Genomic DNA, 25,388 nt, shown 5'->3' on the forward strand with positions numbered 1-25,388 from the left:
TTAACCCAGTCACCTGCAGTAACATGGCCTGTGATAGGAAAATTGGAATCCTGAGCTGCCAATAGGACGCCACGGGCACTTGGCCTCATTTCTGTGCGTGATAATGACGACAGTACCTGTGATAGGTGCTGGGACAGGAGGGCACAGGGCATCACGGGAAGGGGCGTGGCAGAGAGGACCTTGAACATGTGGCAGGGGAGATGCTATCAAAGCCGAGAGCTGGCCCTGGAGTGAGCATCTTGGGGAAGAAGCGTCTCTCTCCACTTCTCTTTGACAGCGCCAACAGGGGGGTGGGGGTGGGGGGGGCTCTTCCCACCATCAGATGGCCACCGTTTTGGGCTCAACTGGCCAGAATGTGTCCACTTCTTCCTTGAAGTGTGTGACTGACTCCCAGGCTGGCCACGGGTTCCCCACACTGCGGACTCTGCTCTGGCTGGAGCACCATGCAGACATTGTCCGACCCCACTGTGGCCACACGCAGGGAGACCCCCAGAATCTGACCCTTTGTTCCCCTCAGCACTGTCACCTCACCTCGTTGGGGAAGCAGAGGAGGCCCTCGGGAGGTAGACAGGCCCGTGGGACAAGGCTGAATCTACTCTGGTGTGAACAAAAACCCACATCAAGAGAGGAAGAAGAGCCCTGGGCGGTTGGCTCGGTGGTAGCGCGTCGGCCTGGCGTGCAGAAGTCCCGGGTTTGATTCCCAGCCAGGGCACACAGGAGAAGCACCCATCTGCTTCTCCACCCCTCCCCTTCTCCTTCCTCTCTGTCTCTCTCTTCCCCTCCCGCAGCCGAGGCTCCATTGGAGCAAAGATGGCCCGGGTGCTGGGGATGGCTCCTTGGCCTCTGCCCCAGGCGCTAGAGTGGCTCTGGTCGCAACAGAGCGACGCCCCAGAGGGGCAGAGCATCGCCCCCTGGTGGGCGTGCCGGGTGGATCCCGGTTGGGCGCATGCGGGAGTCTGTCTGTCTTTCCCCGTTTCTAGCTTCAGAAAAAAAAAAAAAAAGAGGAAGAAGAATCTCTTCAGACAGATTTATTATTACAGCATTCTGAACAAAGCGAAGAATTTAACAGATATATAAAGATACACATTTTTTAAGATAACAAAGGGACAGCTGGTTTTTTTAAATTGCTTTTCTGATTACCTAGCAAAGGCAACGTTTAACAGTAAACAGCATTTGGGGGAGACTGGCCACAGGCCCCAAGGCCTAACCAGCCATGACACTGCCTGGACTCTTACTGGGGAAGAAACAGCTGACCAACAGGGACCAGGCTGTGGAAGGGGCAGCACGGTCCCCAACCAGCTAAGCAAGAGGCGACAGCTGCTGGGCAGGGCCGGGCAGGGCCGGGGTCAGGGATTGGGAAGCCGGATGGGCGTGTCAGTCACTCTGGCCACGAGAGGAAGCATCACGTGTGAGAATCAGGGCTGCTCTGCGCACTCAATCAAATCAGCTCACCTCAAGTCACCAGACGAGCAGATGGGCTTGAGCTTGGGTGGGGGTCACCTTTGTGTCCACAGTCCTGTCAGGGAGACCAGAGAGGGGAAGGCCCAACCTCTCAAAGCAGGGAGGAGGCCCAGGCCCAAGCTTTAATAACTGTGCTCCATGGTGGCTGATCCAGGTGGGACAGAGAGATGAGACTGTTCCCGTGTATGGGACATCGGGACAGAGGGGTAGCGTTCACCTGGGTCTGAGATGGGCCCAGAGCGATGGAGCTGCGTGGGGGGTGGCCGGGCGGGTGGGTGGGAGGGGGCGGGGCTGGGGACGGCCCTCTCCACAGTGTCTGGAGGACAAGGACACACAGGGACTCTGTGGGTGATGAGGTTGGAGAGGGGGGGCTCCCGGCCAGGACAGGGACGCACAGGGACTCTGTGGGTGATGAGGTTGGAGAGGGGGGGCTCCCGGCCAGGTCAGGGACGCACAGGGACTCTGTGGGTGATGAGGTTGGAGAGGGGGGGCTCCCGGCCAGGTCAGGGACGCACAGGGACTCTGTGGGTGATGAGGTTGGAGAGGGGGGGCTCCTGGCCAGGTCAGGGACGCACAGGGACTCTGTGGGTGATGAGGTTGGAGAGGGGGGGCTCCCGGCCAGGTCAGGGACGCACAGGGACTCTGTGGGTGATGAGGTTGGAGAGGGGGGGCTCCCGGCCAGGTCAGGGACGCACAGGGACTCTGTGGGTGATGAGGTTGGAGAGGGGGGGCTCCCGGCCAGGACAGGGACGCACAGGGACTCTGTGGGTGATGAGGTTGGAGAGGGGGGGCTCCCGGCCAGGACAGGGACGCACAGGGACTCTGTGGGTGATGAGGTTGGAGAGGGGGGGCTCCCGGCCAGGTCAGGGACGCACAGGGACTCTGTGGGTGATGAGGTTGGAGAGGGGGGGCTCCCAGCCAGGTCAGGCCAGGAGGGCCCTGGAGCACGGAGTTTGCACTGATGTTGGATAAATAACAGGGAGGCCTTCGTGAGCTCATCTGCTCTTTCATTCATTCACCAAAAATGGAATTGTGTGCAAACCCTCCCCCAGGTGCTGCCTGAGAGCTGGGCACGCCCTGAGCGGTGTCCTGAGGCTCTGAGCAGGAGCTCCCACTGGCTCCAGGGAAGGTGGCCGCTGTGACCTGGTCCCTGAGTCCCCAGGACCCACAGGCAGGGGTCTCTTGGCAGGTGAGATCCACTCTGCCAAGCTAACCACAGCCTCCACCCCTGACAGAGGGAGGAAGCACCATTCGTGCTGGGAGAAGGGTCAGGAAAATGGGCTGGAGCAGAGAGGGCAGTGGGGAGGCTGGGAAGAAAGCTCTGCCCCTGCCCCTTCCTGCAGCGGGCCCTGGTCACCCTCGGCCCGCGTGGTCAGGGGACTGGCGCCCGTTGCTCCCCTGGTCTCCAGGCCTGGAGTCGTCCCCCTCGTCCTGCTCCCGGGAGGCTCCAAGGTAGATGGACCGATTCCTGCAGCAATGAGAACAGAGGGGGCGGCTTACCCCAGGGAGCTGGGCTGCTCTGGGCCCTCCTTGTTACTGTCCCTCCCCATCAGGCCAGCTGCAAAGAAACCCTGGGCCGAAGGGCGGGGCTCGGAGGACAGGAAGGTGGCCCCGTTTGTTCTGCCTGTGAACTGAGTGTGGTACGGGAACAGGCTGGACCCACCAGACGAGGGACCTGCCCTGCCAGTGGCAGAGGCTCCAGCTCCGCCTCGGCCCTGGCAGCACGGGAAGCCCTGCCCGGAGCCTCCACCCCCGCCTCCCGCCACCCGGGCCGCGGGTCGAGTCTGGGACGGCGGCACCACTTCAGGATGTGCTGATGACAACGACAGCTGTCCCCCACGGTGTGCATGCGGTAGAAGCCATGAGAAACTAGGACGCATCTTCCCAGTCTGCCCAGACCCGCGCCACCAGGCCGCCCGCACTCACGGCCTGGACTCCCTGTCCTTGTCTTTCTCGCGGCAGCAGCAGCAATAGGCCAGGACGCCAATGAGGATGAGGGCAGCCAGCACGCCGCCCGCGATGCCCGCGTACAGGGCCACGTTCATGGAGGCTGCGGGGGACAGAGCAGCTGCACCTCCGGACCCCGACGGGCTCGCCCCCAGGCCCCAGGGCTGAGCATGCAGGGAGGGCAGCCCCACAGCACCCAGGGCCCCAGGCGGTCCCTCCCAGCTTCTGAGCACCCCAGTCCTCCTGTGAGCCCAGGGAGCCGGCCCCGGAGCACCCCGTGAGAAGTGTGGCCTTGGGGGAATGTGACCAGCCAAGCCTGGGAATGCTCTTCAGCCAGGGGACGCAGACAAGGGCGGAGGGCCCATGGCTCCGTGTTCCTCTGCCCCCCAGGATCCCCGGGCTCTGGAAGAGTCCTCAGCTCTTGGCCAGGCAGGTCCCACTCCAGTTTATCGGCAAGCTGGTGAGTGCTGCCCCACAGGATGGGGTCCAGATGGTGGCAGCTGTCTCTGGATGCCTCCCCTACCCCCCGACTGAGGGATCCGTGGAAGCCACAGCCCCCGGTGCCGCTTCTGAAGAACCAGGGGACCCGGACAGGCCTCCGGGCCAGGGGAGCAGGCACAGGAGCACCCGGCCAGCGGGGGACCCTAAGGAGGCTGCCCACTCCTCCCCACCTCCCTCCCTCCCTCCCTCTGTCCCTCCGTCCACCTTCAGCTGTTCTTACGGGGTCTGACGGTCACCGTGATGTTGCAGGACTCCGTCCCCACCTCGTTGCTGGACGTGCAGATGTAGTAACCCGACGTGTCTGTGGAGATGTTCTTCAGAGACAAGGTCTGTCCCATGCCTGGGAAGGAGGAGTGGTGGGGGTCAGGAGAGGAGCTCCACCACGGAGTGGCAGCAGCGGGGACCTTGGGGGGTCCTGGGCAGCCCTGGGTGGCCCTCGCCTGCATCGGGAGAAGACCCCCCACCTCCAGGCTGCGGGACAGGGAACCGGGCAGGGTACGTCATTCTGAGGGGCTCACAGTGCAGCCAGTCCCCCCGAGTTTGAAGCCTGGGTCTGCTATTTATTCATTGTGTGACTTTGGGCAAGTTACTGAGCTTCACTGACCTCAGCCTCTTTATTTATGAATGGGAATAAGGACAGAGCTGCCTCACAGGACACTCGGGAGTGTTGGTGAGGCGCCGGTCACTGTAGGCACCGCCAAGCACATGGCTCAGAGATGTGATGTTTGGCACAGAGCACAGGAAATGGAGGTGTCTCTATAGCCCCTTTCCGATCTTCAGAAACCGAACCCTTAGCTGTGGCTCATGTGGAGCGAGGCTTTAGAAACCAAGAACTCTGGTCTCTGGGTGTTTCTGCCATGAGTAGAGTGTGTGAGAGAGTGTGTGTGTGTGTGTGTGTGTGTGTGTGAGAGAGAGAGAGAGAGAGAGAGAGAGAGAGAGAGTGTGTGTATCTGTGTGGTGGAAGCGGGTACACAGCTGTCTGTATAGACGCTTTATCATCCATCACACTATATGAGCAATGTAACTTGTATCCAAACCTACGTACCTGGCGTGGGTGTGGTGACCCCTGACCCTGCGTCCTCAGGGCAACCAACCTCCCTGCGAATCTACGACCCTGTGAAGATTCACAGCGTCCGCTTGGAAGGGAGAGCGTGGCGCTTAGACATATCTATCTGTCCTGTGCTCAAAGATGCTTTGCTGCAACTGCAATTCTGAGAGAAGGGTTGAGAGACCCCCGTCCTCGTATTTGAGTCAGGAAAAGCCTCGTGTGGTCCCTGCTGCCACCAGGTGGCTGTACTCCATCCGGGGGAGACAGTCTCCACTGCAAACAGGATGTGGCCGCATCCCGGATGGACACTTGGAGGCAGCCCGTCCTCCTCAGTGACAAGCCCAGGCTTCTCTACGTGGTCACGGGGCCACAGGTCTGGCCCAGCCATCACTCCAGGTGTCCCTCCTGCCACTTCCCCGGCACCCCGCCCCCACCCCCAAATGGCCCGACCTCTGTTCTTGCAAAATTGTATTCCCCTGTCAGGACGAGCTCCTCCATGCACTTCCTAAGTGTGAGGTCCCTGGGTCCTCCAACAATCTGGTCTGGCAGGTGGAGCACACGTTCCCACCTTTGGCGTCACAGAGGTAACCGACTGTCTTGCCCAAGCCGGAAAGATTCAATGTGGTGTTCACCAAAAAAAAAAAAAAAAAAAAAAAAAAATCCCGTTTTGAGTCTAGAACCTTTTGGAGCAGCTGACAGCCTCCACTGAAGAAATTAGCCAATTGACGCATATTAAAAGAATTTCTACACAGCATAAGAAAAGGTTGTTTCAATTCAGGCTGACCCAGAACACACGTGCTGACCATGGCTCTCAGCGAGATGGGGAGGTCCCCTGTCCACAAGGGAAGAAGAACAGGACACGGCGGTGGTGACAGGGTGACTAGACCTCCACACGAAGTGCTGAGTTTATAGTAAGGGGACGTAATCTCATCCGCAGGGCCAGGGAAAGAACAGAGGATCAACTCATCCATGCTCTCACCGGCTAGAAATCACAGCCGAAGGGTGGGGATATTTTCTCCCAATCTTTCCATGTGTCCTTTCTCCGGACTCTTCCTCAGAAAGCCCAGGACCGTATAGTCTGGGGGCTCATTCTCCTAATGTCCCAGGGTTCCACACCTCGGTGTGGTTTTCTGGACTGTGATATTATTACAGCATATTGGAAAAAAAAATTAAAAGAGCCCATGGCTGGAACGGGCTTAGAAATCAGAGTTAAGGGTAAAATAAGTTTTGTTTTGTTTTTTTTTAAACGACAGAATGCTCAGAGCATCTAATATGCTAATGAGCACTGGGTGGTTACAATGGTATAATGGTCTCATTTTCTAAACTAATGGGATTTAAATTAAAAAAAATGAAAGAAGCATCTTGAAGGAACACACTTTGGGAAATGCTCTCTGACGATGGGCACGCTTTGGGGTGAACAGCTCGTATCAGATACCCCCCATTTTAGAAGGCGAGACACCATCTCTCCTCAGGTGTGCAGAGCAGGTGATGCGGGTGAAGGCGTGGTTAGGACTGGGGGACAGAGGTCTTCCTACCTCCAGAGTCAGTACTGTCCTTCCCCGCTTCCTCAAGAAAACAGTGGGCACTGGAAGCTATACTGGGACCAACTGGTGCATACCTGGGGCCCAAGACCTGCTTTGATTCTGAGTTGGGGCTGCCAAACCCCTTTTTCTTGGAAAGGACCTAATAGTTCTGAAATAAGGCTAAACCAGATGTTTCTGCCCGGGTGGCGACGCCTTGTGGTCAAAGCGGGAAACGCACAAGACCGCGGCCTCCTGCCTCCCATCTCTGCTCCAGCTGGGGAGACTTCCTTGATCTCCCCCCCCACCACCACCACTGATGTCAGGTGACAGGACTTAACTTTCCTGTCCCCAACCCCATGGTTGTCAACGAGCTCAGGCTGCTACCTCTGGTCGTCAAAGTCCTTCCTGGCGCTGGGAGCAGGGCCCATGCCCGCGCTTCGGAAGCTCCTCTCTAATGTGCTCCAGCCCCCCGGAATTACCCCTCCTTCCCTCCTTGATACCCACACTCCTACTCTTTTCATGCACAAAGCTCTGCTTTACGGGGATGTTCAGAGACGTCACACACAGGGCCTCTTCTTAGCCTTTCTGCAGCCATCGGGGAAGGCGGCATAATGATCTTCCCAGTTTTTTGGGTTTTTTTCAGAAGAAGATACTAAGGGTCCTAGAGGCTGTGAGTGACTAAGAGCTGTTGAAGAGGTCAGGACGCGGATCACTGTGTGCTGATCCCGGAGTCTCTCTTCCCCTCAGTCACAGGAAGTCATCTCTAACGCGGGACTTCCGTCTCCCGCTGCAGGAGGGCAGAGTGACCCTCTGCAGCCGTCTATGTGGACTGACATGCTTTAAAAGTCAGAAGTGGGTTTGACCCTGGCTGGTTGGCTCAGTGGTAGAGCATCAGCCTGGCGTATGGAAGTCCTGGGTTTGATTCCTGGTCAGGGCACACAGGAGAAACACCCATCTGCTTCTCCACCCCTCCCCTCTCACTTCTCTCTCTCTCTCTTTCTCTCTCTCTCTCTCTCTCTGTTTCTTTCTCTTCTCCCCTCCTGCAGCCATGGCTCAACTGGAGCGAGTTGGACCCAGGTGCTGAGCCTGGCTCCATGGCCTTCATCTCAGGCACTAAAAAATGGCTCTGGTTGCAATGGAGCAACGCCCCACATGGGCAGAGCATTGCCCCCTAGTAGGCTCTCCCCAAGTAGGTAAGTGACTTGGCTGTAACCTCTTTCCCTGTTCTCAGATTTCTCCCCTTTTGGATTACCAGGGGGAAAAAAACAACAAGGTTTTGGCTTCAAACAACCAGAAGAGTCTTCCTGTAGGAGGCGGAACTATGACTGGGTAGGGTACCTGTTTGGAGTGCCCCAGAAGGAGCCAGCAGCCTCCAGGCCCAGGCCGGTCTTTCCACCCAAGGCACAGGCCCCCGTCTCTCAGTGCAGCTCTGCGCCAACCCTGTCCCTATCTTTCCACCAGCACATGCTCCCTACTTTTCAGCCGCTCCCAGCACCCCCGACACCCATCCTGTCCCCACACCTGGCCTGCCTGCTCCTCCTCGAGGACCCAGCTCACAAAACAGTGCTGATGGAGTGCTGTCTGCCGGGCAGCGGACCTAGTGCTCCCCATGAGCTTTTACATAATCTCTACAACGACCCCGTGAAGTGACTACCAGTCATGCCCATGTGTTATGGAGAAACTACAGCACAGAGAGGCTGAGTAACTTGCCGAGGTCACACAGCAAACAAGTGGCTGAGCCAGGATGCAAGACGGAGAAACCATCTTGGGTCCCCTGGGCATCGTCTGGGTTACTGCGCCGCCGAGTGTAACACTACTGCTGTGTTGGACCCCCTGCACACACGGTGCTGCCGGGAAGGGAGACCAAGCAGCGTCCACAGCAGACAGCGGGGACCAGCGCTGGAGTCACTGGGACTGCCAGGCAGTGTGAGCAGAGATGGCAGACACGCCTGGTGCGGATCCGCCAAGCCGGAAACATGGAGTCCATGTCGGAAGATTGCTAAGTCCGCACGACCCCTGCTATCTTACGTGAGACCGAGTGTGTTCCAGCAACTCTATTTTTTTTTTTTTTTTTTTTAATTTTAAGAAGTTCTTGTTTTGCCCCTACACGAGTCAAGAGTGGAGTGACAAATTCATCCTGGTTTGACAGAAGTTCTCGTCGGCATTCGTCTGGCTGGGGTCTCCCGGGCCTGACTTGGCTCTTCCTGGCCTTCCCATCCCGACATCTCAGTGCCCGGGTCTCGCCCACGGCTGCATTTTCCCTCCTGCTTCTCCCCGGACCCTGACCTGGAGCCGCCCGCCGCTGGGTCCCACGCGCCTCCCTGGCCCTGTCTTCCCAGTCCCTGGGCGGGCCGTGGCGGGCATGAGGCCTGGGCTCCAGCAGGGCGTTCCCACACCAGCGAGCTCCGTGTGAGGACAGGAGGATATTTATATAGTTTTTGTTTTCTTTTGTTTTCAGTTTGTTTCCTGACGCCAAGGTCCAATACCAAGCTGCCCAGGACAAAACCGGTCTCCTGGCAACTGTAAATGAACCTCTTCCCTATCCTGAGTCCCTGAGAACATGGGACCCTCCCTGCAGCCCTGGTCGGGGGTGGGGGTGGCCTTAAAAAGGGGGTGTGCTTGGGGACGTGGGGTCAGGGTGGTCTGAGATGGACCGGCCTGGAGAGGGGATGGAAACAGGAAACCGCCACCCTTGAACGGGGCCGTAGTGCTGGACGGGGGGCTTCAAATGGATACTTGACATAACGCCTCAAATGGATACTTTCAGACATAACCGTTATGGAAGCCACGGTCCCAGCCGGGGCTCTCCTACAGAGTAGCTATTGATTATGTGCTTCATCCAGAGATCCAAGTTCTGGGGCAGAAGGAAACCCAGCAAACATTCCATGGGCTTCCACTAAGTGCTTCCCGTGAAATCAGTGCTCACAGAAGCGTACGAGGTGGGGAGGCCTTGTTATGGGAAAGAGGTGTTCAGAGAGAGGACCCGGGGCATGGCTGTGCCAGCCACCGGGGTGGGGGGGACAGCCCCTGAGGGTCCTGGCTGGCTAGCTCCAGGCTTTCCCCTGGGGGCCTGCCACTCTGCTGCCCCGTTGGCGTGGTTACCTGGGGGGTCCGCCCGCGGCTGGTTCAGGACGTTGAAGCTCTTCCAACTGTACTGAGGTTCTGGGGAGCCCTCCTTGGACCGGCAGCTCAGCTGAATGTCGTTGCCAATCACGGTCTCTCCCTTGATGCCGCAGTCTGGCTTGGAGGGTGGCACTGTGGAGGGGAGGGGCCGAAACGAAGGTGTGAGTGTGTGTGGGGAGGACTTGGGGACAGCCACCTCCCGCCGCAGACACACATGCCTTGTCTGTTCGCAGGCCGGTGAGACCTGACACTCTAAGGAAGGTCAGTCCCCCGAACCTCCCTCGCACCTGTCCCTGTCCCAGAGGCAGTACAGACAGCAGGATGCGTCCTGGTGGCTAGTTTTGAACCGTCACCCTTATAAAGATGGGGACACGGAGGCCCAGAGAGGGGCCCGGTGAGGGTCCCACAGTGCTGGGGCTGGGACTGGGGTCTCCCCACAGTGACAGGCACCCCCTCCAGTGACTCGGCCGTGCCTTTTTAGGCCAATCTCAGCCTCTCTGTGCTCCCACCTGTCACAAGAGGGGATGACAGACATTGTTGGTAAAGGGCCACATGACGGTCTCTGTCATTGTTTCATTTTAAATGACCCTTTAGAAACATAGAGACTGTTCTTAGATCGTAGACAGGCTGCGGGCTGGGTCTGGCTGCCATTTGCCGACCCCTGGGGTAAATGGAAGCCTCTCTCTCCAAAGCCCTAAACCTCAGCGTCTCCAGAGTGTTCGCTTTGGGTTACGTGTTGCCCTCGTTGCGTGCTTTGCTGATAGAGTGGAATTGTTCTGAGTGGCTGGGAGGTAGGAGGGGTGTGTGCTGGGTGGGGAATGAGGACCGAAGGCTGGGAGGGGACAGAGGGACAGAGATCAGGACAGGAAATCCACAGAAAGGAAGTACAAAAACCAATAGGCCCCCACACCTGACGTGGTCTCCCAGAATGCCTGCCTGCCTCCAGCGAGGGCCTTGCACTCGGCACTGTTCACACCACCGTGTAGTGTGGCTCATTCTACAAACCTGATCAGGGCCCTGGCTGGTTGGCTCAGTGGTAGAGCATTGGCCCAGCTTGTGGAAGTCCCAGGTTCGAGTTCTGGCCAGGGCACACAGGAGAAGCACCCATCTGCTTCTCCATCCCTCCCCTTCCCCTTTCTCTCTCTCTCTCTCTCTTCCCCTCCCACAGCCAAGGCTCCATTGGAGCAAAGTTGGCCCGGGTGCTGAGGATGGCTCCATGGCTTCTGCCTCAGGCATTAGAATGGCTCCGGTTGCAATGGAGCAATGGCCCAGATGGGCAGAGCATCACCCCTTGGTGGGCATGCCGGGTGGATCCCGGTTGAGCACATGTGGAAGTCTGTCTCTCTTCCTTGCCCTCACCCCCCACCCCGCTTCTCATTTCAGAAAAATACAAAACAGACAAACAAAATACACCACACCTGATCGGGCACCTACTGTACGCATGAGACTGCTGAGGACGGGGGGTGACACAGTGAGTCCCTGTGCTCAAGGAGTCCAGTAAGTAGACAGTGAGCAGGCAGGGGGCAAGGCTCTGGGACATGGACTCAGCCACAGGAAGGGCTGTGATGGGAAGGGATGAGGGAAGGAGGCCCAGGTAAAGGTGGTGGCCCTGCAGGCAGAGGGGCTCTGAAGGACCCTGGAGTTCACCTGAGCCTTTGGGCGGAGTCCTCGGGGGCAGAGAGGCTGCTCAGGGGAGAGGGCTGTCCTGGAACCCGTGGATGGCAGGCAGGCAGGCCGGTCCCCTCGGCTTCTCAGCATGCCCCAGTGGACAGTGGCCCGTTCTACAACCGGGACCGCACAGGTGCGGGGCCAGTGAGCAGGCAGAGTGAGCTCTCTCTAGTCTCTGCCAACCCTCTCCCTGCCCTTCCCCCCCAAAGTTCTGGGGAAAGCTGTTCAGGATGCACCTCTCCCCTCTAGCCCGGCAGCCTTTATATTCTCTGCGGGGACCCCTGGATATCTCGCATCCCAGTTGGCTGGTCCTCCCTCCTAGACAGGCGGTGGGTGCTACTACCAAAATCGCGGGTAGAGTGATCCCCAGGGAAGCAGGGGACACCATGGGCTCCGGGCCTCTGCAGAGCCTGCTACTCCCGCTGCGAACACCAGAGGGCGCCAGAGGCTGGGAGGTCCCAGGGCCAGGTGGCCTCCTGCGGTGATCCGGGACTGCGTGTCCCGCCTGTGTTCGGAGGTCCCCCAACCCAAGTGGGCATCCCTGCATAATGAAAGCCCTTCTGCCTAAAATGTAGCCCTGCAAGAGAGCCATTTGGAAAGAAAACTTTATTTTTTAAAAGAGAGTTTGCTTGGATTTCTTAATATACAGTATAAAACAATCTCTCTCGCTCTTTCTTTAAGGCAAAACATGGGTTTCCCCGAGTTTCATAACCTCAGATTTAATGTGTCCCCCTAGTCCTTCAAATTAACTAAAATGTAGCAGCTTTGGTTGTGGGGGGTGGGGAGATAGCCACACTAAGGGAGGGTCTGCTGCCTTCCCCAACCAGCTTGTTGCCAGAGGACAACGATTGTTTCCTGGGTGCAGGAAGGAAACAGAATTAGGCAGAGGAAGGCCAGGTGGGTTGGGAGGGACTCAGCAGGGGGAACCTGAGTGGATAAAGCATTGACCTGGAATACTGAGGTCGCTGGTTCGAAACCCTGGGCTTGCCTGGTCAAGGCACATGTGAGAAGCAATGACTATGAGTTGATGCTTCCAGCTTCTCCCTGCTCTTTCTCTCTCTACCCCTCCCCAAATCAATAAATTTAAAAATCTAAATAAAGAAAAGAAAAAGGATGCATAGTTTGGCGGGAAGGAGTGGCTCCCGGGCAGGGTGGAGGTCGTGGCTTAGACTGGTCACAGAGCAGGTGCTCCCCAAAGTTCCCGGAACTTTGACTTTGAGTCAGTGGGGGGCCCCCTTTCTCTGGGCCTTATCTACAGAATGATGATACCAATATAGGTGATCATTCAGATTTTTTCAGGAAAGAAGTTATTTGTATGGAAAAAGAACAGGAACTTGGGATGTATTTCAAAAAGGCGGCAGAACCTCCCGGACAGTGTGGTGTTGGGGTCACAGGGTGGGAGACAGTGAGGGGCTTCTACCGGTGAGCGGAGCATGTGACGGGGAAGGACACACGGCCGGCAGCCTCAGAGTGAGGCACAGTGGGCATCTTGACAGCGGGACCCAGGGTTTCTCTTTTCTTCTCATCAGTAAGTTTGACGTGAGAAAGAGGAGAGGAATCCAGGGGGGGCACTGGACAGAGCGTGGACCGGGTCTCCCAGGCTGACACCCAGGGGCTGCTCCTAATGGGGCTTCTCCTCTGCGCTGGGGGCTGCCGCTGCTCCCAGAGAGCTCAGAACACCCTGCAGTTCCAAGGGGAGAGGCAGCGCCCCCACCCGGAGACCGGCAGGCAACGGAGGAGTTCTAGCGCCGGGTCAGGCGTCCCTGCCTCTGACCCCAGGGCACTTGTCCTCCGTGCACGCCCGCCCTGCCCCACCGGCTTCCTGGGAGGAGATGGGGACACTCACCGAGGACCAGGAGGCGGACGCGTGCCTTGGAAGTGCCATCCAGGTCCTCCAGCAGCGAGACCGAGCACTCGTACGTGCCGTTGTCGTCCATGGTCAGCTGGCTGATGGTGATGGAGGCGTCTGACTGCTTGGCGTTGCCGGACAGGTTGACACGGTTCTCAAAGAGGTCACCGTAGATGTAGTGTTGGGTTGAAAATGTCCAGATGACCACCTTTTCCTGGGAGGGGGGAGAAATGCCAATGTCTTCACCCTAAGGCCCTGGCATGGCACTTCCTCCAGTCGGGGCTGGTGACCCTCAGCCACCACACCCAGCCCAGAAGCGTGGACGCCAAACTCGGGGAACAAAGATCTGATACGTGGTACCACCTCATCACATCTACATATGTTTAGTGACAATATCAAAAGACAGGCAGGTCAGCAGTACAGTAAGAGCCTGGGCAGATAAACAGGGTTTCTTCAAATTCCAACATGGTCACCTTGTGACCTCTGGCATCTTTTGCTTGTCCCATTCCAGCCCACTGTCTGTTCTCAGTCGGTCATTCAGCCAGTACTTATTGAGCACCTATGATGTGCCAGGCATGGTGCTAGGCAACCACTGGGGCTTCCGTGGGGAGCCCCGTTATAGACTCTGTGTGTGTGTGACAGAGACAGAGAGAGGGACAGATAGGGACAGACAGACAGGAAGGGAGAGAGATGAGAAACATCTATTCTTTGTTGCAGCTCCTTAGTTGTTCATTGATTGCTTTCTCATATGTGCCTTGATGGGGGGGGGGCACTACAGCAAACCGAGTGACCCCTTGCTCAAGCCAGTGACCTTGGGCTCAAGCTGGTGACCTCGGGGTCTTGAACCTGGGTCTTCCGTATCCCAGTCCGATGCTCTATGCACTGCGCCACCGCCTGGTCAGGCGCCACGTGATGTCCTTGATTCTTGCCTTTGGAGTTCATTATCAAACAGAACCTGGAAGTGACTGAGGTCAGTTCTGCCACCCTCTTTCTACCTGTGCCCAGGCTGGGCTGCCCCCACTTCCTGAGGACACTCACCGTGTGACTCCGTAAAAGCTTGTCCCATTGGATGAACCCTTCTCGGGTAGAGATGGTGGTGTGGTAGGAGCAGGGCAGGGTGACACTCTTTCCGCGGGCCGCCCGAAGGAGCTCCTGCGGGGTTTCCACCAGGATGGCGCCGACTGTGGCCCAGACTGAAAAGACAGTGGGGAGTGGGAGGGAGAAGTGGGTGACGTAGGCACACGCGCTCGCTGCGCAGAGACATCAGCCCTCCTCCGACCACAGCCGACAGGCTGCATCTGCCGCCGCCTTGCACGTGAGCTGCTTTCCCACAAGGCCGGGTGAGGACCGACCATGTGACCTCGGCCCTCCTGTCTCTCCTTGTGGCGCCACAAGTGGGTCAGCACATTGTGTGATGGCTCAAGCCTGGTTTTGAGCTCACCCTCCTGCCCCTCACCATCCTTTTCCTGTCCCTGACTCGCTTCTAACTCAGAAACCTACCTCTGATACTTTTATCCCCGTATCCGTGTGGCTCCGCGTGGAACACAACTTCTCCGTGGCTATTCGAGGAAGCGGCACGGTGTGGAGTTTGAGTGAGTTGAAAGAGCTCCTTTATTTTCTAAATGCATGACCCTGAGCGGTTCCCACTTGGCCGCGGACGTGCTCGGAGCCTGAGTTCTCACTCGGAAAGTAGGCTGGTGGTGTGAAGAGTGACGTGGAAAGGGTGCTTTGCTTGGGATGGTGGCTTCCCCGTAACCAGCACCCAGTGACTGCTGGTTACACCGTGTGTGCCTCTGTCCAGCTATCCTGTCTCGTGGTCAGCCTGGGAGGCACCTGCTCAGTCAGAGGTGAGTCACAAGCGATAACCCCAACTGGCACCCTGGGCCAAGTCTCAGAAAGAACTAGCGATCTCTGAGGGTTGTAACTAAAGGGCAGATTGGTCTTAAGAGATCATCACGATAGTGTGCGTTAGAGTCCTCATGTGCTCACAGATCTGGGAGGGAGGAGATGGACATGGATGGAGGGGGCGAAAACCCAGTGGAGCCCTGTTTCGATGCTGCTAGTAAACCTGAGAAGGACCTTTGGAGGCGGAGCCTGTGCCCCAAGGCACCCTTGCATTTTCCAAAACCCTGGACGGAAAGTGAACCCGGGTGTTGAAGAACTTCACTCCAGCAGCTGTTGCCGAGAGCCTTCCAACGCCAACCGGAATGCTCCCACCTGACACTGCCGACACCCTTGACACCCCTGGGTTCCAATGTTACTGGCCTTGCAGGCTGGGAGCCTTCCGATGTCTGACAGCCTCCCCGCCTCCATCCAACATAAGCCCATGTCCTCCTCCTCCTCTGTCCATTGGCTCGATGTTGAGAAGTGACCCGGTGTTCCCTTCTGTGGGATTTTTTGCATCCCTACTCCACGGTCAAGACAGGAGCCCCAGGTGGGACATGTAATCCATGGTTAGAAAACTAGGAAGTGGAGAGATTCTAGAAACCTCTAGAGCCTTCCAACAACTTCCTCTTCCCTGTCCCGGCACAGGTCTACATTGGGCATCTTTCTCGCAGTGGCCCGCCCCACCTGGCCCTCCACCCCCCAGTGGTTGCACCCTCTCATCCTGTGGCCTCCCTAGAGCTGTGTCCACGCTCCGAATACCCCGTCCGCCTCCCCACTCCCCCCGTTCCTTCTCACGTCGGAGCTCCTCCCACGCGTCCATCCGATGTGCTAATTCACCATAGGAGCTAAGAACTAAGGGTTCACTGAGGCGCTAACCTTCCTGGGGAGGTGTGGGGGGGTAGATACAAGTTGGAATAGCAGGTGCTTTTACCTGCAGGGAAGGGCTCGGAGTCTCCCCATGCTGCAGTCACTTGCGGAGGGAGATGTTTTGAGCTCCGACATTGTCCTGGAGGGAACTGCTGAACTGTCCCAAGGACGCTGCCCTGAATGTCACCCGCTTCCCGTGAGGACCTGCCTGCCGGAACCTCTCTTCCCGTGAGAGTTTGTCACATGGCAGAGGAGGGTGGCCAGGAGCACAGATGCTGGAGCCTGACCACCCAAGCTGGCACCGTCATCTGACTTACTGGCTCTGTCACCTGGGGCAACTGAGTTCATTTCTCAGAGCTGTGGTTCCCTGCACTAGACGGCGAGGACCACGCTGTCTCGCTCCAGCTTGCAGCAAGGGTCCTGTGGCTGGGCACGGCGTACGCACCCTTGTACCCGGGTCCTGTGGCTGGGCACGGTGTACGCACCCTTGTACCCGGGTCCTGTGGCTGGGCACGGCGTACGCACCCTTGTACCCGGCACGGAAGCAGGACCCACCCCAGCCTTCCGGACAGTCACGGCTCTCCCCTCGCTGTGCCTTTACTGTCGTATCCCTGGGGCTTAACCAAGTGCCTCCCCCCACGGCCTCAGCTCTGACAAGCGCCCTTTGACAGCCAATGAATGAGTTACAGAGAAGCCGGGCTTAAAACCCGGGTAGGATTTACACCCGGAGAGACACTTGGTTGGAGACCGTACCCCACAGATTGCTAGAAAATGCCCCCTAAAACCAAATAAAGGAGACCCGAGGGGCCCCGGGGCGCGGGGAAGCCGCATCTGCAGAGTGACCCAGATGGAATCCAGAGAAGCCATTTAACCTCCCTAAGGGGACTGAGCCTGGAGACCCAGGCCGCAGCCTCGATGATTGCTTATAAATAATTAAGGTTTGTTAAGGAGCTAATAAACTGTCTCTGGAGGGAAAACCGGAAAGCAATACATCCGAGGAGGATAATGAAGTGTCTGATGGACGGGCTGCCAGAGGCCCACACAGCGCATTACGGGAACCAGGGGGAGCGGCTGTAATGCTGCCACTTAGGGGAGACCCGGAAGCCCCGGGGGGGAGGAGATGGATGCCGGAGGCCAGAAGGGACACCTACCCAGGGCTAGACACGTGCTCCGGTCCCTGAGGACTGGGGCACTTTGCACCTGCAGGTCCGTTTGTCCTGCCGACCCCCCACCTCCACTCCGTGCAAACGACCTCCATAGGCTCTTTGACGAGCACTGGGGGGGAAGCAGGGTGGTGGGGGGTCAGAAATCAATGGCTGTTTGTTGAACATTTGTTCAACATGGCTCTCAGGAATCTGCAAGTCAACTGACGCCTTTTTTCCTATGGCCCTAGTTTCGTGTAAGGTACCCTGGGGGGGAAAGACCGATCACAGGCCTGTTGGTGCCTGTCTCCCCTGGGGACCCACCGGGAACATCCTAGCCCTTGCTGAGCTGGCTTCTACTTTTTTGACGTACGATGTTGCATTAGTTTAAGGTGTTCAATATAGTGACCTGACATTCGCAGACCTTATGATGAGATCACCATGTAATCTAGTGACCGCCTGTCACCGTGCAAAGTTATCACGATATTGACTATAATGCCTTCCACCTGTTTCACCCCTTCTTCCCCCTCCCAACCTGCCCCTCTGGTAACTATCACTTTGATCTCTGATTCTGTAAGACTGTTTTTCTTTTATTTTGTTCGGGGAGGATTTCTTTGTGTTGTTTATTTCTTTAGATTTCACATGTAAGTGAAACCGTACAGTATTTGTCTTTGATGTATATCATTTGGCATAATGACCCCGAGGTCCATCCATGTTGTCACAAAGGGTGAGATTTCATTCCCTTTTTTTTTTTTTTTTTTCATTTTTCTGAAGCTGGAAACAGGGAGAGACAGTCAGACAGACTCCCGCATGCGCCCGACCGGGATCCACCCGGCATGCCCACCATGGGGCGATGCTCTGCCCACCAGGGGGGCGATGCTCTGCCCATCCTGGGCGTCGCCATGTTGCGACCAGAGCCACTCTAGCGCCTGAGGCAGAGGCCACAGAGCCATCCCCAGCGCCCGGGCCATCTTTGCTCCAATGGAGCCTTGGCTGCGGGAGGGGAAGAGAGAGACAGAGAGGAAAGCGCGGCGGAGGGGTGGAGAAGCAAATGGGCGCTTCTCCTATGTGCCCTGGCCGGGAATCGAACCCGGGTCCTCCGCACGCTAGGCCGACGCTCTACCGCTGAGCCAACCGGCCAGGGCTTTTTTTAAATTTTTTTATGGCTGAGCAGTAGTCCATTGTGTGCGCATACCACCTCTCCTTTATCCGCTCTCGATGGATGGACATGCAGGTGGCTTCCACCTCTTGGCTATTGGGAATAATGCCCAGTGACCACGGTGGGGGGGGGCGCGTAGTCTTTTCAAATTAGTGTCTTTGTTTTCTTTGCTGGCTTTTCGGAACCCCTTCCCGCGGGGTCTGTCCCAGGCACACTTTCTCATGTTGATGAGGGTGAGGATGGCAGACCTCCTCCCTCCCTGGACGCAAGCCCCTTCCCACCGCAAGGAGCCTACACAGAGCTGGGTGCTAAGACCACCTGGCTGACTGGGTGGTTGACGGCACCATCCCTGCCCGGAAACCGTCAGAGGTCGCTGCCAGCCAGCATTCTCCTGGCGCCGCCGAGTCACGTGGCCGATGCACGTGTGAAGGAGTGATGTGTGCGAGGAGAGAGAGCAGGGGCTCTGGGGGGCCAGGGGGGTCAGGAAAAGGCTTCCTGCCTGCCGGGGTGCGCCTTGAAATAGCCCCCAAGGGATTTAGCCCTCCCGGCAGCCCGTGTGCATCTGGCGAGGAAATTGGGATGCAAGTCTGTCTACACAGCTGCACCCACGTCCGCCGCGCCCTCACGGAGAGCACGCAGCTTCCAGAAGAAATCAGACCCCAAATGCAGGATGGATCCCAGTTATCTTTGGATTCCAGGATGATGGAGCCGTTGTGGGGTTTCTCCTTGGTGCATTCTTGGTTTTCAAGTGTCCTGCGGCAGGCGGGGTGGTGCTCCTGAGACTGCACGCTGCATGCTGGTGTGTAAGTCAGGCAGGTGGCACTGCAGCCCGTTGTGTCAGGGAGGTGACCCTTCCCAGGGAGATGAGGCAGCTGGAGCCATGGGGCCACCGAGCGTATTGGGGAGGTTTCTCGAGTCCCCATGGGGACAGGAGATGCAGGCTATAGGACAGGAGCTCCCAGGAAGCGTGTGAAGACAGAGGAGAAGGCGGATGGAAGAGGCCCCGGCCTGGATGGAGATGAGGGCTCAGGATCGCTGGAGAATGTCCCTTGCTCATGACAGGTGTCACTTGGTCCCGTGCGTGTGGAGGGAGATGTTGGGGAGCAGGGGGCCCTGCCGTCCACACTCTGGGCTCACTCATCACCCAGTGAACTTTGTGACAGTCGTAAGTGGGCATGTCGTCCGGTTGCCATGTCCTTCTGGGTGTTTATGGCACCCCTGACTCACCAGGGCAGAACTCAGCAAGCAGCTCAAAGGGCACTGGGTGGCGGTGGGGGAGGGAGGCACCACAGGAAGGAGGCGGGTTCCAAGTATGAGGGTTGGTGCCCGTGGGCAGGCGGCCTGGGCACAGCGCCAAGCTCTGCAGGCAGGGAGGAGACAGAACCAGAGTGCTGCCATCATTAGGGGCAACCTCACTTCACCTCCAGGGCCGGTGTCCCCTCCGCTGGCTGTCCCCACACGAAGCTGAAGGTCACACTGCCACCGAGGACAGCTTGGATGCTCCTGTTGACAAGCAGGTGATATCTGAGGGACCTGCAGGACAAGTCTCTTTCCCTGACTGCTGGTCCTATCCATGGAACCCTAGAAAGGGACTCGGATGGTTAAGGCAGCGGAGGCTCGCAGAGAAGCTGGGGCAGCCTGGAGAGCCAGGGAAGCGGAGAGGCAGGAGAGGCGGCCCTGAGCACAAGCCGGCTGGCTGCCTGCTAAGGTTCAAGGGCAGGAACCCCTTCCCGACAGCCGTCCAGTGGGTGGTGGCCACTGGGCACCCGTGGTCCAGGCCCTGTGCTGGGCTTGGGGTGGATGCCAGCAGAGGTGGGCATAATCCCTGCACTCACGGCGTGCGTGGGGTCCTCTGGCTGAGTACTGGTAGTCAGGACATGATCACAGATAAGTGCACATAAAACCCCCATGGTAACAGGTGTTACACACTCGCTGACGGGCTAGCACAGAGACATAGGGGTGGGGAGAGGTTGTGGTGAGGAAGGGTCTTTTCAGCTGCCATTGAGGATGAGGAGAAAATGGGAGGCGAGGGGAGTGAGGGAGAGGGCAGGGGGCGCAGGAGGAGAAGGTGGGGTGCCTTCCAGAAGTCGACACAGGCCAGTGGGGATTTCAGGGTGTCTGAGCCCCCCTGTACACAACCCTGAGCCTCCCACCATGGCCCCAAATACACAAACAGGCCAGTTACAAACAGCACGCCGTTCCAGCAGGGCAGCTTCGGACAAATCCCACCACCTGCCTCTTCTTGCCCCTTGTAGACGCTCCTACACAGTGGCTCTGGAGTCACACCACGGCCGAGGTGGCCTGATGGGGGGCCCTGGCCAGCCCCCACTGCATTTCCTGCACCCTGTCCCAGCTTACAGTCCTGCACGTGCCCCATGGTGCTCTGACGTTCTGAGCCGGATGACCAACTGCCCCAGCTCCAGCCACACGAGCGGACGGTGCCAAACTGAGCCACCAGCCACCTGCAGGGCATCAGCCCCGGTACCAGGTGACCGTTCCTGAAACCCACTTATCCTCAGGTTCCGGCATGAGACCCTGAACCCGGACTGCCCATGGGCGTCGCCTGGGCAACTCGTTCAAGATCAAAGCGGTGCCCAGCGTCTGCCCCTAGGGATTCTGACATGAAAGGTCTGGGCAGGCTGGACATTCCCTCCCCAGGTGATGCCGTGGGCAGCCAGGGTCACTAGCCGCAGCCCCGCGCCTCCACTGTGCCCTCTCACATGGTCCTCTCTGAGGCTGACCGCTCACAATGTCCCTCTTCTGAGGCTGCGCCAGGATGGGGCCATTTGAATCCTGGTCACATCGCTGTGGGCAGACAGGGTGTTGCTTCCCTGGGTCCCTGCACCCTCCCTGCGAGCGCTGACTATGTTTGACTTGTGTTCTGGCTCCTCTGGGGATTACCGTGGCCCCAGGCCCTGGGGGCCCAAGTGGCTTCAGGGCTCACAGCCTCAGAGCACATGGAAGTACGCTTGTGGCCTGAATCCTATCCTCAGCGGCCACATTAACTGGGGACAAGGTTCCTGTCTTTCATGATTCTCATCAGACACGCATGTCGGAGGCTGAACCCTGGAAACCCCAGCGCCTGGGCCAGGTCCCTGCGTGGGGCCAAGGCACGCGGCTCGGTGTGCCACACTCCCGAGCCTGTGGGACCAACAGGAGCGCGGCTCTTCAGAGTGGCCAGGTGTAAGGCATTCGGGGATTACCTTGCGGAGATGGTGGCTCTCACAACGACCCCAAAGGAAGGATTCTAAAACGGCATGACCAGCCTCAAAAGGCCAGGACCTGGGAAACTTCATTCCCTTCAGAAACCCATCACGGATCAATCAATCATCCATGGGGTTTTTTTTTAATTCTTTTAGATGGAGAGAGAAAAAAATATTTTTTCTCGTCGGGTGTATCTGGGAATGACAGGTTCCTTTAGTTCTCTGTGTAAAGCAATATTTTCCTAAGCTTTTCTCACTTAAGCTTCAAGGACGTTTCCTCTTGTTCTGGGGGTGGGGTGGGGTGCTTTTTTTTCTTTGCATTTTTTTACTGTGTCTTTAAAGGTTTGAGTGACTCGGGGCAGCACTGTTCAGAGACGCTTTTACTGGTGGGTTTCTCTTTCTGAATGTCTTTTCTGACAGCTGTGACTTTGATCACATTGGGTCTGTCATGGAGATGGGGGGCCCCAAAAAATTCCCCGAGTGGCAGAGCCCAGGTTGGAGATTTCTCTCCTGCAGCTTCTGGGAGAGGTGACAACTCTGGGCTCATCCACTGTCACTCTGACCTCTCTTTCTGGCCACCCGTCTGCCAGATCGGCGCGGTCCCCCTCCCACGAACTAGGACCAAAGTCAATTCCCTGTAACTCCCGCCTGTCTGCTCTAATAACAATGACGGTGATAGTCAGTAGCGCTTCCTGAATGCTTCTGACCTGCCAGGTAGTCTACTCAGACCTTTCCGACCCCAGCAACCCTCCGCCAGGCCCTCTGGGAGATGCAAAGTGCCTTTCCACACCTTAGCGATCACCCTGGCCATTTCACCGAGCAGGAGGCAGAGGTTGCGCGGGGTGATCGGCCTGGCCCCACACTAGAGTCCATTAAGGAGGGGGTGGTGGTTGGGGTGCCACAGCAGGAGCGGTGGAAGTCCTGGTGGGGAGACCTATTTGTCATGGGCATTGGTTAGAATCGTCAGGCTGATGTTTAGCCATGTTTAGTGTTGTTTTCACATTCCCTAATGCACTGCCTTCTGTTTGTGTCCTCTTTGTGTTATCTTATGTGATATCTTCACCCCTGCCCCAAAGTCTAAGGGGTCCTAAGCCTATTCTCATCAGCTGGATGTTGCCCTGCCCAGAACATCAGCCAAATCTATGTTATAACCGGGCCAGTTCAGATGAGGAAACCAAAAGAAGAAGGGCTAAGGCCAGTAGGTGTCAGAAACCCAACTCATGTTCCAGCTCCTCCAGGAAGCCCTCCCTGATTGTCCTGCTCTTTCCCCTGGTCTCCTTGATGAGGCAGGGTCACCTGGTTGCTTTTAGGTTTGACCTTTGAAGGCCTTCATTGCTCACTGACTTGTACATGGCCAGGACTATTCCCCCACCCCTCCAATGTTTTCACCCATCAAGCAACCACAGCTGGCCACCGAGCCTGCGTCCCTCTACCTACCCCAGTGCTCCAGCCCCTTCCTCTAGGGCAGTGGTCAGCATATTCATTAGTCAACAGAGCCAAATATCAACAATACAACAATTAAAATTTCTTTTGAGAGCCAAATTTTTAAACTTAAACCACATAGGTAGGTACATTCCTTATTGAGGTAGCGCCTGCACATGGTATTTTGTGGGAGAGCTGCACTCAAGGGGCCAAAGAGCCGCTTGTGGCTCTCAAGCCGCAGTTTGCCGACCAGGGCTCTAGGTGGGCACGTGGTTCTGGCTTGGAGAGCAAGGGTAGGAGGATGGGGGGGGGGAGAGTAGGGGCTGAAAACCTACTTCATCTGAGCATTATTAGCTTGAGAACTGGTTCCACTGGCTGAGCTCAGCCTGCGGTCACAGTCTTATGTCCTTCTCACAGGAGGAGGCAACATGGACCCTTCTGGGCAATGCAGGATTCAAGTCACTTTCCCTTCTAAGCTGGGCCAGTGGTTTGCTTCAGTTTCGCTTCCTGAACCACAATCCTTTTTTTTTACTCATGCCTGCATGCAGCCAGGCCACGAGTGCAGGGATGGCCCAGGGCAGGGAAGGCGGGCCTCACTAGCCCAGCCCGGGGCGGATGATCACTCCCTTTCAGCACCCCCATCTAGATCCGCTGCTGAGATGGGTTCCCTCATGACTGCGGCTATTCCAGAACTCTCCTTCCCCTTTGGTGACCACACAAACTATGCCTTCAGTCAAGAGCTACCTGGATGAGGGAATGGACCACCCAGGCCCTGTAACCTGGTGACCAGGCTCCTGGTCCCCAGACAGACCACCTGGCAGGCTTTTCCAGATCTACTTCCAAGCCTGGACCCAGCCCTGCCCAGCCCCAGGCTGCCCTGCACCCAAGGGCCCCAAGGCCAGGTGTTGAGAGATGTGGGGGCGTGGGGGGCCTGGGGGTTGGGAGAACTGTCCTCGGGCGCAGGACAGCGGGTCCCGGGGCTTGCCTGCGCAAGCTGAACAGTGGCTTTAGCTGAGGGAGCCTCCTTGTTCCCCGCCTTAAGGCTGGGGACGCCTGTGCTCCAGGTAGAACCCTGCACCTTTGTGCTTTCTTCCCAGACCCTCGGAGCCTGCGGGAGCTTCTCAGGTTACCAGCTGGTGGGATTTCTCAGTGTTGCCCAATACACTGGACCAAATCTACTCCTAAAATTCCGAAACCCTGTCTCTCAACTTCCCTTCCCCATTCGTCTTTCTGCCCAGCGTGGAACCCTCAGACCAGACGTCCCGTCCTGACCCTAGAAACTTCGCGGGGCCCACACAGGCTATGTGGCCGTTGAGTGCTCAACTTGGATTCAGGTGTTTGTTGACAACTGTCTAATTTCTATTTTGTGGGGTTCCCGTCTTCCGAGTTTTCAGTGACAGGAGTATCAGAAGGCTGTGCAGCTTGGGCCTTTGGAAAGGGCCTGTCTAGTTGGTTTTGTTGTTGAAGGGTTGAGTCTTCTCTTGCCCTGGGAATGGTATGGGTGAGTGGGACTGTCTTTTTGCCTCACATTCCTTATGTGCATGGTACAGATCTTGACACTCCTTAACACTGCATATTTTTCTCTGGTTTTAAGGCAAAGGTGACAGTCCCAAGCAGTGAACACTTCTAATTCCATACACCCTGGGCTTTCCAGGACAAACTCTCTCAAACACTTCATCCAAACTGTCAGATCTCCTGTCTGACCCTGCATTCTGATCTGAGATCAGACCATACGGGCTTTGAGAATTTACGAATTATTCATCCCAGATATGGGCTGGGATTTTATTTACTGATAGGCGGATGGAAAACCATTCTGAGGCTGGGTTCTGGACTGGACCCCACCACCTGAACAGCAGAACACGTCATTCTGCCCAGCAGGAGCAAACCTGTGCCCCCAGGGGCCCTCCCCTGGGGGTCATTAGTGGACTATATCCCCCCCCCCCCAGGGGCCCTGGCCAAGGAGAGACCTGCTCACCTGCACAGAGCGTCCATAGGATGGGCCGTACCTTCCCCGCCATGGTCTTGCTTCCTCTGTGCCTCGAGCTCAGCTGGGAACTGGCGGCACCCAGACAGGTCTGGGCTGACTCCTCAGAGCGACAGCTGCCTCCAGGCTGGTCCAGAGGTTCCCTGTGGTTTCCTCTTCCTGCCCACCTCGCTCAGCCTGGCCTGCACACCCCACCCCTCACCTGGACTGGCAGGTGAGCTTACCTACAGGACTGGACTTGTGCTCCACCTTCTCCACCAGGGGCCCCAACGGGAACCTGCCCCCCCCCTCCAGGAACCAGTCTCTCTCTCTGCCTTCCCTCCACCTGGCAGGTGTACAAAGTCCTGGGCCTCTGGCGCAGGTGTGGGCTTCTCCTATGATGGACAGGACATTGCCGCCTCAGGATAAAAAAGGGAAATGATTTCAGAGAAAGGCCCACAGCCAGTAAAAGAAGGGTGTTACCCACAATCTAAACCACCTCAAGGCACAATATGGCCCGTTCCTCTAATTCCCTCCCAACCTACACCCCTACCCCGCAGTAGAGAGACATCACGCAAGAAGACAAGAAGTCTCCTCCCTCAGAGACTTGACCATCTATCTGGTT

The 25,388-nt window shown here is 57.3% G+C and overlaps 1 protein-coding gene across 1 annotated transcript; it reads right to left on the reverse strand.

Annotated features, from left to right (window-relative positions):
• Positions 1-2,451: 2,451 nt before the first annotated feature.
• On the reverse strand, positions 2,452-25,062 carry GPA33 (glycoprotein A33). The gene is made up of 7 exons (XM_066371399.1): positions 24,776-25,062; positions 14,159-14,313; positions 13,118-13,334; positions 9,583-9,735; positions 4,130-4,249; positions 3,388-3,511; positions 2,452-2,929 (listed from the first exon to the last, which is right to left on the reverse strand). The coding sequence occupies exons 1-7, from the start codon at positions 24,816-24,818 to the stop codon at positions 2,815-2,817; spliced, it is 927 nt and encodes a 308-aa protein (XP_066227496.1). The 5' UTR covers positions 24,819-25,062; the 3' UTR covers positions 2,452-2,814.
• Between the last annotated feature and the right edge of the window lie 326 nt (positions 25,063-25,388).

Source organism: Saccopteryx leptura, chromosome 2, assembly GCF_036850995.1.
Source record: "Saccopteryx leptura isolate mSacLep1 chromosome 2, mSacLep1_pri_phased_curated, whole genome shotgun sequence".
Lineage (NCBI taxonomy): Eukaryota > Metazoa > Chordata > Mammalia > Chiroptera > Emballonuridae > Saccopteryx > Saccopteryx leptura.

Excerpts from the sequence above, each read along its gene's own strand:
- GPA33 (XM_066371399.1), bottom strand. The coding sequence starts at position 24,818 with ATGGCGGGGAAGGTACGGCCCATCCTATGGACGCTCTGTGCAG. Across the intron at positions 13,335-14,158 it reads AGCTTTTACGGAGTCACACG|GAAAAGGTGGTCATCTGGAC; the intron begins GTGAGTGTCCTC and ends CCCCCCTCCCAG. Across the intron at positions 3,512-4,129 it reads CACGGTGACCGTCAGACCCC|CCTCCATGAACGTGGCCCTG; the intron begins GTAAGAACAGCT and ends TGTCCCCCGCAG.